Consider the following 12,232-nt stretch of genomic DNA (forward strand, 5'->3'; position numbering starts at 1 on the left):
CTGTACCAAGAAAACACTTGGAAAATACATTTATTAATGTAGTGTTTTGGCCATGTTGAAGATCTTCAGAAACAAGATAACAATAAAGTTTTGTTGTTAGGCAAGTTAATCATTGGTCAAGACACAAGGGGAAATGAACAACTCTTATAAACAGTAAAGAGTTCTTCCTTTCTACCCGAAAAGCTTGCATATTAACAAAACAAGTACTCTGACCCCACTGAAAAGGATCTACACAGCAACTGAGACACACAGCACCAGTGCGTGGTCAGTACAATTTGCACACTATGCAGAATGTTGGTGAAATTGAGAAAATCTAGATCAGAACTTCAATTAAGTAGAGTCAGTGTTAAACTCCACAGACCAAAACTCCCCACAATAAACCAAGAGTGGTTTAACCGCAACACTATTGCAGTCAAAATAAAAAATACTTCAAAAATATTAAAAACTAATTACATTCATCATCTTGGCAATTAGATCACCATGGCAACAAGATCATCCAAATCAGAATGCTTTCATTAACTATAGTTTATGTCTTCAACACCATAATACTGAATAAGCTCATGCCTATACTTCTCAACCTTGGCCTTCAGATCTCCACCTGTAAAACTGGTTTCTGGACTCTAGATCGGCAGACGTCAGTCATTTAGAATTGGTCATAACACTTCCTCCACCCTGGTGCTTCTCCGAGTCGTGTGCTCAATCCCTATCTCTACTCCATGTATGCTCGTGATTGTGCGGCCCAATGCCAACTCAATCTTCATGTTCACCGATGTTACCACTGTCGTCATCAACAGAACTGCTGCAGAGGCAGATTCAAGTTCTCCGGCATCCATTTCACTAGCAAACTAACTCAGTTCCTCCATACTGATGTGGTGATCAAACAAAGTGTGTCAGTTTTATTACTTTCTCAGGCACATCCATGAGGATTCTCTCGACCTTCTACAGATGCTCTGCAAAGTATTTTGATGAGATGCATCTCATTCTGTTATGGCAAATGCTCTGAACTTGCAGGGTGTTGAACACAGCCCAGTCCAACATAGGTTTGTTACTTCCTTCTATCCAGTTCATCTACATATATGTTGCATTACGGCAGCTGGAAGTATCGCCCCGGATGCCTGCCAACCCGGCCAGTATCTCTCTACAGGGCTCGAAATTAACGGTTGCCCGGGAGCCAATGACCACCTTAAGTCCCGTCGGGCAACCTAAAATCCGTGCCATTTTGCCCGGCTTGGCAAGCACCCGGGACACCTGCCGTTCAACTCTGAGCGGGCCCCCCTCTCTATCTCTCTCCGTCTCCGCCTGCCATCCGTGTTCCGGCCTCCGGGCCGCTGGGTCTCCGCTCTCTGGCCGCTCTTTATCCACCGGCACGGCCAGCCGCCTTCCACATGCGCACTGCCACAACCTGCACATATCCCCCCCCCTGCACATGCGCACACTCACGGCCAGCACATGATCGGCCGCCCCACACATGCGCACTGCCATGGCAACTGGTCGGTGCCGGGCACTTTCTCCCTCCCTTTGCATTGTGGAATATCTGGCTGCCATTGCTGGCCAGTCGCCACCTCGCCACAAACGCTGAAACCCAACACAGAATCATTCCACGGAGCTGGAGAAACTCTCTGGAGTAACTCTTGCTTCTTGGTTCCTGGTCCTCCAAAAATATTCCAATGGAATTTAAACTGGAGGTGGTGGATGGTCCACCACCAAACGCCAAACTCTGAACAATAACAGCATATTGCACTTTTTCTGTTTATTTATATGGTCTATGGTATATAGACACACTGAACCTTTATCTCCTGTTCAGTATTATGTTTACATATTCTGTTGTGCTGCAGCAAGCAATAATTTCATTGTCATATCTGGGACACATGACAATAAAACTCTTGACTCTTGACTTGGACAAGCAAAAATAGTATAGTGTAGGCAAACAAAATATAGTGGCACAGCTGGTAGACTTGCTGCCTCACACGCCAGAGATCGGTGTTTGATCCTGTCCTTGAACATGTTGAAATGTCACCTATTCCTTTTCTGATGTTGTCTGACCCGCTGAGTTACTCCAGCTTTTTGTGTCTATCTTCGGCTTAAACCAGCATCTGCAGTTCCTTCCTAAGCCCTTTTTATCATTTCTCCCTTCTGGGAGAAGATAAGAGTTTGAAAGCCCGGAAGCCAGACTTAAGAACAGCCTCTTCCCCACTGCTATCCAACTCTAGAGGTGCTGCCACGTACTCCCACTCTTAACTCTACCTCATTCAGTGATTCCATTATTCTACTTTAATATTCTTGTACAATAGTCGGATTTTGCACTGCAATCAAACACCACCCTGCTGTGCTGCACTGAATGTGTTTATTGTCACAAACAGTTCTCAGGAACAGAACTATTATAACTGGGGACTGTCTGTAATTTTATAATTATAGAAGACTCACAAAAATGCCTTGTAAACAAAACTAATTTCGTACAGTTGTTATTTTAGTACATCACACATTAAAACAAGAATATCAGTGTACAAGGACATTCCACTTCCAGCTCTTTTCTATCACTCTTTGCAACAAAACTTCCAAAGTAACATATGCTGTCTTGCTTTTAAAATCTACAACACTTTCAGTTACACAAGACAATATTTTCGCACCACATTTTATCATGGTACATTTTAATGACCATCTTTTCACAACTTTGAAAAGAGTATTTGTACCACTTTAATGCTTCATCCACAGTCCCAATACATTGTGCAAAAAAATTACTGGAGGAACACAACATGGCAGGCAGCATTTGTGAAGCAAAAATGGGCAATCAACGTTTTATGTTGAGACCCTTCATCTAGCCTGAAAGAGTGAATGAGTCATTTTGGGAATGGGGATGGGAAGTGAAATATCACTATCTCCACCCCTCCCTCCTCCACCTGGTCCCATTTACCAATCCACCATTTCTCACTTGGATCCACATTGCTGGCTAGTTCTTGCTCTGCTCCCCTCAACTTTTTATACATGCTGTACAATTCTATATGCTGGTACAATATTGCTACAATAGCTGACCCTCATGTCATGGATGGTAATCCTGAAAAGCAGTCAGTAACACAAAGTCTTGGCTTCTGCGTAGGTTGAAAAAAATGAGTTGAAAAGAAAAGCATAGTGTTACAAAGACACACAAATTATGACCATGCAAGTTTCATCCTATTATAATTTTTTGGATACACTAAATCTCAACCCCCTACCACGACCCTCAAATTTTATCAGTCTAAACCTTTCTCTCATAAGTTAGACCTTGTATGATTTTAAATACAAGAGAATGAACGGCATTCAAAATTTAAGGAAACCTGGTTAGCTTAGTTAACAACAAACCAAATGATGCAGCGTTCCCAGATGTGGAGAAAATACAATAAGTGCGATATGTGCAAACAGACTAACCAAATTCAGTATTTAAAAGCAGATATAAAATTCAGTGATGTACATATTCCACATACTCTATTGAAACAGCAAAATAGTTTTACACACCAACAACATTTTAAAGGAAAATTAGTGCCAAACTCAGGTACTTTGTTAAGATCACATGGATTTACTTGGATTCTATGAAAACCAGCCTCTATTTTCATGGTTTATCTGAGATACAGTGAATAGTGTGTTGGATTGTCTTTTGGACATTATCTAGGATGGGCATCCAATCATCAAGCCTCAAATATGGAGCTTTAACTTAAGGAACAGACAGCTGTGGTAGAAGTGGGAAGAAAACATAAGAAAACATAGTCAACGTCAGAATAAAAACACTGAATTCAAAAATGCGGTCATTGTACACAATTAATTCCTGGTTTCAACGCACCCTGGAAAAATAAAGTAAATCACCATGGATTTGTAGCTGGTACAAAGAGGCAATTAATTAATTACAATGCTAAATGCGCACAGACACACAAACTATTTTTGGGTCCTGTGACTTTCCGTCCACAAGGAACAACTGACTCCCCAAGCCAACACCCGTATCCAATTGGCAAAACTAAGAAAAAGGCCCACTCCAACCAACGAGTCCTGCAGCCTACCGGCCCAACGTGTCCACTCAGAAAGAGAATATGCCACACGAAGCAGTAGACATCTCATCCAGATCACGGGACCTGACAGAGGCCCAGCCTCCCAACCGGGTACCAATAAGACCCGATTGCTGATCCTGGAACAGCACTGCAGGAGTGGGCAACCTACTGACCTTTTGAAAGACCAACCTAGACAAGCACTCTGATCATCGAGAGGGGTCTACCTCACAACTTGACCCAGGCTAAGAATCTGACCTCGCAGAGCACCAAACACCATGAGCCAACTCAGACCAGCTACCCACCCATCTCCTGGAATGGACAATTCCACACACTGACTTCCAGCCACTTACCCAGGAAGCAAGGACTCACACTGGGCTGCACACAAGACTGAAACAGCATGGTTTCAAGTTCCACCATATTGCTGGAAAACATCCAGCTGATGAACTTGGACACCTAATCATGAGGACTGCTGTTTGCTCTGTTTTACAGAGACATGGTTCACCCCAGCTTCACCTAACGGTGCATACAATCTGAGGGCCTTTTACTTCATCAGATCGATATTATGGCATCCTAGGCCAAGGTTAGGTGAAGGGGTGTCTGCTTCCAAATCAACTCCTCGTGGTGGTTAGACGTAGTGGTCCTAGCGAGCGCCTGCTCCTAGGACCTGGAACATCTAACAGAGAAGTGCGTTCCCTACTATCTGCCAAGGGAATTCCCTTTGGCTATCTAACTGCAGTTCACATCCCACCCCATGCAGATGTGAAAGTTACACTGGGTGCATTTTACACCGCTACCAATAACCCATGGTCTTGTTCATCATAGCTTCAACCAGGCTAACCCTCAAGAGCATGTTACCAAAACACATCAGCACTTCCCCCATCCCTCCAGAGACCCAAACACCTTAGCCACACAATCAAAGATGTCTACCACTACATCCCCTGCCCTTATTTTGAAAATCTGGCCATCTGGTTGCACTCTTACACTCTACTTACTAGCAGAAACTGAAGTGTGAGGATCGGTACAGAAAGCCATACCGTGTTGACCGGTGGAAACAGACAAGATTGCTTTGAGTCTGGGGACTGGTCCAAATTCAAGGACTCAGCAGCCAACCTAAATGAATCACAAACTTCATCAGTAAGTATGTAGAGGTTTGTGTATTAAAGTAAATCAGAGCATTCCTCAACCAGAAATTATGGATGAACTGTGAGAATCCACTCTGCAGTAGAGATCAAAGTCTGAGGTGTTCAAGTTGGGTGATCCCACCTGTACAGGAAATCTATTTACGACTTCCACAAGCAATTTCAGACCAAGCTAGCGTCCCAGACTAACCGCATAGACATCAATCAATTGTGGCAAGGCTTACATACTGTAACAGGTTACAAAGATAAGTTGGCCAGAATCACTGCCACTAACACATCCCTGTACAATGAGCTCAATGCATTCTGTGTTTGTTTTGAACAGAAAGTAAAGACAGACAAAATATCCTCTCTAATACACATTTTTATCCCCTTACTATATTCCCCATACACTCATGACTATGTGGCCAAATTCTGCTCGAAATCAATTTACAATTTTGCACATGACACCACCGTAAAAGACCAAATCTCAAACAATGACAAGACAGTACAGGACGAAGATGAAGAGCTTAATAACATGGTGTCATGACAACGATCTCTCCTCAAAGTCATCAAAACTTCAGTATGTGCACGCTCTGCTGCATCTGTATCTACGGTGCTGAAGTGGAGATGGTCAAGAGCTTCAAGTACCTGGGTGTAAATATTACTGACAATTTGTTCTGGTCCAACCACACTGGCTACGACTAAGAAAGTACACTAATGCCTCTACATCTTCAGAAGGCTGAGTGAATAAGCATGTCTCCAGTGACTCCTACCAATTTCTGAAGATAACCTATAGAAAGTCTCCTATGCAAATGCCTTATAGCTGTAGTGCAGCTTGCATGCCTTCACCTTGTACAAGACGAAACCTGGTAGCACAAGGCCTGGATAGAGTGATATTTTCAGTTGTGAAAGAGTCTGGGACCAGACAGCACATCCTCAGAATACAGGACGCACTTCAGAATGGGGATATGGGGAAATTTATTTAGCCAGAGGGTGGTGAATCTGTGAAATTAATTGCCACAGACAATGGAGCAGGTCAAGTCTTTGCGTATTTTTAAAGCAAAGATTGGTTCTTGATTAGTAAGGGCTTCAAAGGTTACGGGGAGAAGGCAGGAGAAAGAGTTTGTGTGAAATAGATCAGACATCATCTATTGACAGAGTAGATTCGATGGGCTGAATGGCCAAATTTTGCTCCTATCTTATGAGCATGGTCTTCAGTGGCAACAATGCATCACTTCCGGCTCAATGCCTTTTATGCATGCTTTGAAAGGATGAATGATGACATGCCTATATGAGCCAGAACAGCCCACAACTACCCAGTGCTCTCAGTCTCTGAGGCCAACGTCAGAGTGTTCTATGTAAAGCATCCAGCCAGACAACGTACATGGCTGAATGCTAAAGACCTGTACACACCATGGGCTGGAGTATGCAAGGATATCTTCAAACTTTTACTTCTGCTGTTTGATGTTCCTGTCTGCTTCAAAAGGACATCTATTGTACCACTGCCCCCAAGAAAAGCATGGCAACTTGCTTCAATGACTATCATACGGTAACACACAGCCATAACAACAAAATGTTTTGAGAGGTGTGTTCTGGAGCAAATCAACTGCTGCTTCAGAAATGACCTGGATCGCTTCAATTTGCCTATCGCCGCAACAAGTCAACAGCAGAACCTATCTCACTGGCTCCATGCTCTGATCTGGACCATCTCAATGACAAGAGCACATACATCCCGCACACCTCCACTACCGTCTGTAAATTAGATGACGACACCACTGTTGTTGGCCAAGTCAGTGAACTGGAGAGAGACAGAATACCAGGTTAAGTTGTGCCGCAATAACAATCTCACTCAACGACAACAAACCATGGATCTAATTGCTGATTTCAGAAAGGGGATGCAAGAAGACAATGTGCCAGCTTTCATTGGTGGTGGAGAGAATTTACAATTCAAATTCCTGGACTTATATATCGAATGACTTAGCCTGGGCCCACCGCATAGCTCTATTACAAATGGTTTTGAACTTAAAGAAAGGTAACTTTGAGGGTATGAGACGTGAATTGGCCAAGATTGACTGGCAATTAATTCTAAAAGAGTTGACGGTGGATATGCAATGGAAGGCATTTAAAGACTGCAAGGATGAACTATCAAAAATTGTTCATCCCAGTTTGGCAATAGAATAAATCAGGGAAGGTTGCATCCTATACAAGGGCAGGGATGTATCAACAAAGGAGTGTCAAACTGTACCACTGGGGTTGCAGCAGAGGATGGCCTGGCTTAATTGGAAAGGAAAAATGGATTTGCAAAAAACACTGCAAAAGTTTTTAAGATATGGGGGTGTTAGAGTCCTTGCAGGTGGATCTCAGCCATCGGATTGAATACTAGCCCTTCACTATCATCTGCCGAGAGCATCTGGAGGAACATGAAACGCAGTGCCTGGGATTGGTAAAGGCATGATCCAGGTCATAGGTCCTCCTCAGAGTCAGCTCCTGCATTAGTTTCTTTCAAAACTCCAGTAGTTCCAGAGGAGGTATAAAAGCCTGAAGTCGCACATCATTAGGTTCAGAAACAGCTACTTTCCTACAGGTTAGGTCGTATGGTCATGTGATAGGAGCAGAATTAGGCCACTCGGCCCATCAAGTCTACGCCGACATTCAATCATGGCTGATCTAACCCCATTCTCCTGCCTTCTCCCCAGAACCCAGGGATCTAATTGCTGGTTACAGAAAGGGGATGCGATTGGGAAAGGGGGAGAATGGTACACCAACGTGCCAGCTTTTCAAGAGGATTTGATAAGAGGGAGGTTCTATAGGTCAGGTCTTGGGGCGCGGCTAGCCAGTCTCCCCTGAGGAATCAGCAGTGCGTGTGTTCGACTGATTCCTTTTTTCAGGACTTATTTTTTTTATTTTTTTAGTATGTCCCAATAAGGGTTGTGTTTTTAATGTTTTCTCTGTATATCTTTGTGTGGGGGCTTTTTTTAGGGGGGTAAGGGTGAAACCGCTTCAGAGGGGTCGCCAGTTCCTGACCCTCCATGGGGGAGAGGTACGGGACTTTTTCCATGTCGCCTCCCTCGCGGCCTAACACAAAGGATTGGTGCGGCCTTTCCCGGAGACGCGCCCGGGGCTTCAGCCTCTTTCACCGCGGAGCCTCTTTCACCGCAGAGCAGGCGAGCCCTCGCCGGGGGTCGCCGTAAGGGAGCACTCCGTTCGCAGGCCCGCGGCAGCCTGAAGCCTCAATCTGCGGAGCTGCCCTAGCAGCAGCGTGCGCGGCATCTGGAGTATGTCCCCTGGGATCCCTCGTGGGGGCGGGAAAACCCCGGTCGAAGAAGAGCGACTCCGACCGCCGTCGTCCGCGGACTACACAAAGGATTGGTGCGGCCTTTCCCGGAGACGCGCCCGGGGCTTCAGCCTCTTCATCTCTACCGCAGAGCAAGCCGCAGACTGCGTTGCTTCCAGCTGGCGGGCGTACGGAGCCTGGGATCCCTCGTTGGGGACCCCGGGGAAGAGCTCCGACCGCCGGCCCGCGGCATGCTTCTAGCTGGCGGGCGTACGGAGCCTGGGATCCTCGTTGGGAACCCCGGGGAAGAGCTCCGACTGCCAGCCCGCGGCATGCTTCTAACCGCGGGCGCGACGGGGATCCCTGGAGAACAGCTGTGACCTCCGGCCCTGAGGCGCGGAGGGGACTTTAGATTTTCGACCGCCAGCCTGCGCCATACACCATCTTGAAGCCATGGTAGGGAAGCACCGATTCAGGACGTATCTTGTCTGAACATCTGGCGGCCCACAGCTGCGACTGCGGAGGGTTGTGGTCCCGACCACGGGGGAAAATGTAGGAGGACTGACCAAATTTTGTGCCTTCCACCACAGTGATGAATGCTGTGGTGGATGTTTGTGTTAAATTTTTTATTCTGTATTGTGTGTTCTTTTTTTTTCCAATTGTACCGCTGCTGACAAGTTCATTTCACTGCATTTTATGTGTACGTGACGAATAAATCTGACTTGACTTGAACCCTTGACACCCATACTAATCAATGGGATCTTGGACAATACAACCCCAATCCTACTTCAGCAACAGAACATGACTACAGAAAAGTAGACCACCTTTTGCACTACCATGAACTTATTTTCTAATTGTGTACCTTTGCACAAATGTATTTTTCACTGCCTTGTAGAATTTGAGTAATTTATGTATAATTTACATGTAATCCATTTTTCTGTCATGCAGTAAGTTTTTCATTTTGCCTGTACCTCATCATAATTGCACATCTGACAATAAACTCTTATTCGGCAGGCAACCACTCTGCCCAAGACTTCAAGAAATGAACACAGTCCAGTCCACCACACAAACTAGTTAGTCTCAAGCTTGAAACCACGTAGCAGAAAAATCTGGAACAATTTCTTCACCGCTGTTATCAGACTCTTGAATGGGCCACTGGTACGGTAACAAATGAATTCCCTATCTCCCTGCCTCTCGCGATAGGCCTCGGCATGTTTTAATCTGCTTTTCCTTGTGACTGTAACATCATATCCTGAACTCTGTTTATTTTCTCTTTTTACATTGTCGCATGTACTCATGTTGTGTACGAGTTGCCTAGATAGTATGCAAAATAAAGTTTCTCCACTCTATTTCAGTGCATGTGACAATAATCCTATACATTGATAAAAACAAGACACATTTCAGGCAGACATGTTGATGACTCCTGACAGAATGAAACTGTATCCGACCCAAGGGCTTCTCCGCATGACAGAGCCTATGCCTCCCAACCACCTCAAAGAACAAAGTGCAGAGCAAAGGGCGTGCCAGCAACACAGCTCACGCAATCAATCAACTGCAAGCTCTGGACTCTGTGTTCTTTTTTTTTAACATATACCCCAACATAAATAGGTCCAAAGATAAATAGACATGGCCACATTTGTAATAATCCTCAAGTTCTGGGTACAGAGGAAGATCAATAAAATCACACCTTAAATCAGAGCAGCACAGCTCGCACCTCCCCATCCCAGAAAGGAACAGCATAGCTCCCATCATTTAATCAAGGACAACATGAAAAACAAAAAACTAATCCAAATATCTTCAAGTCAGTCTTCAAGCTGGGAAGTAGTGGGAAACAGGGATAATGTCACAGCATTCCTATACCAAGACCCACAAAACCACCTCTTCCCTAGCACATCCAAATTTTGGCTTTTGACATCTAACTCACTTCCCCATCTCTCAGCTCTGCCACCTCCTTCCCCATTTGTCCACTCAAACCAACACGCATATACCAAGTTCCCCCTTTGCCCTCTCCCCCATCTTCTGTATACTCCATATACTTCCCCCACATACTACACCATACCGTCCCCTATATGTTCCTCTTCAACTCACACCACCCATCTTCCTCCACCCCTTTCTCTTCCCACAACAATGCCCATCTTACTGCACTGCTACACCCACTTCTCTTCCTCTTGTACCCTCTGCACTTCTCCATTCCTACCTATACCCTCCAACCTCTGGCACCCCTCACCCTCTCCTGTCCCCTCATCCAACTGAACCCCTCTCTTATAACTCCAGTCCTACCACCATACCTACCCGCCCTTATACCCTTCCTGCCCCCTTCCTTCATCCACCTATACCTCTCTCCCAGCCTCTCCCAGCCCCTCCCCCCCTCATGTGCCTACCCCCCCCCCCCTGTCCCCTCCTTCTCTACCCGCCATCCTCATGTTCCTACCCTCATGTCCCTCCCCCCTTATGTCCCCTCCCCCCCCCCCCTGTGCCCCTCTCCCCCTTCCCTCTACCCACCCCCTCTCATGTTCCTCTACCACCCTCATGTCCCTCTCCCCCTTATGTCCCTCAACCCCCCCCCCCCCCCCCTCCCCCCCTCCCCCCTCCTCTCCATCCCCCTCGTGTCCCTCGACGTGTCCCTCGACCCGCCCCTCTCCCCATATCCCCCTCTCCGCCCACTAGCGGCCTCACCTCCCGGGGTAGCAGCTGGTTCTCTTCACTGGGCACCATGTCTCGGGGGGCGGGGCGGAACGCCAGTCCGGGTGCTGAGGCGGCGAACTTCTCAGGGCTGACACATGTTCCAGACGATGTACCCCGAGGCCGAAATAAACTCAAAAGAGAATCAAAACAAAGATAAGCCGGCGCTGCTGATGGGACGACCACTCGGTCCGGGAGCCCGGGCAACAACCAAAATGGCGGACGCGGCGGTGGCGTGCTGCGTCATCCGCGGGGGCATCGCTGACGTCACCGCGTTGCGCCCCGCCCTCCTGCGCAAGAGAACTGTCGTGGTCACCCTATTGCGCATGTTCGGCCTCAAGGTACAAGGCAACTTGGGGAAAAGGAATGAAAAGCAGTCGTCCCAACTTGTGCAAAGGAAAATAGGTGTTGGAGGACTCTCATCTCATCCCAGCCCCTGCATATCTCCAAGGCAACGTCCTAGATACAACCATCTTCAGCTGCTTCAACAATGACCTTCCTTTCATTATAAGGTCATGGGGACCAGAGCACATTGTTGAATCTCATAGTCATAGAAACATTAAAAAATAGATGCAGGAGTAGGCCATTCGATTCTTTGAGCCAACACTGCTATTCAATATGACCATGGCTGATCATCCTAAATCAGTACCCCATTCCTGCTTTCTCCCCATATCCCTTGATTCCATTAGCCTTAAGAGCTATATCTAATTCTCTCTGGAAAACATCATGAAACAGACCCTTCGGCCCAACTTGCCACCACATGTCCAATCTACACTAGCCTACCTAGCTGGGTTTGTCCCATAATCCCTTCTAACCTTTCCTATCCATGCACTTGTCCTAATATTTCTTAAACAGTGTGATAGTATTTGCTTCAACTTCCTCCTCTGGCAGCCCGTTCATATGCCTGCCACACTTTGTGTAAAAAGGTTGCCCCTCATATTCCTAACATCTTTTCCCCCTCACTTTAAACCTTTGTCCTCTGATTCTTGATTCTCCTATTCCGAGTAAAAGAGTCTTTATTTACCCTATCTAATCTTCTCATGATCTTATACACCTCTATAAGATCACCCCTCATCCTCCTGTGCTTTAAGGAATAAAGTCCTAGCCTGCTCAAACTCTCCCTATAGCTCAGGCCCGCGAGTGCT

At 46.2% G+C, this 12,232-nt stretch overlaps 1 protein-coding gene across 3 annotated transcripts in view; it reads right to left on the bottom strand.

The window, feature by feature from the left end:
* usp47 (ubiquitin specific peptidase 47) overlaps positions 1-11,322 on the bottom strand; it is a 100,753-nt gene extending 89,431 nt beyond the window's left edge. For all 3 annotated transcript variants that reach the window (XM_055649338.1, XM_055649336.1, XM_055649335.1), the window contains exon 1: positions 11,082-11,322. In XM_055649338.1, the coding sequence (XP_055505313.1) occupies positions 11,082-11,120 (39 nt within the window). In that variant the 5' untranslated portion in view covers positions 11,121-11,322. The remainder of the gene's footprint in view (positions 1-11,081) is intronic.
* Positions 11,323-12,232: the final 910 nt, after the last annotated feature.

The sequence above is a fragment of the Leucoraja erinacea genome, chromosome 18, assembly GCF_028641065.1.
Source record: "Leucoraja erinacea ecotype New England chromosome 18, Leri_hhj_1, whole genome shotgun sequence".
In the NCBI taxonomy this organism is placed as follows: domain Eukaryota; kingdom Metazoa; phylum Chordata; class Chondrichthyes; order Rajiformes; family Rajidae; genus Leucoraja; species Leucoraja erinaceus.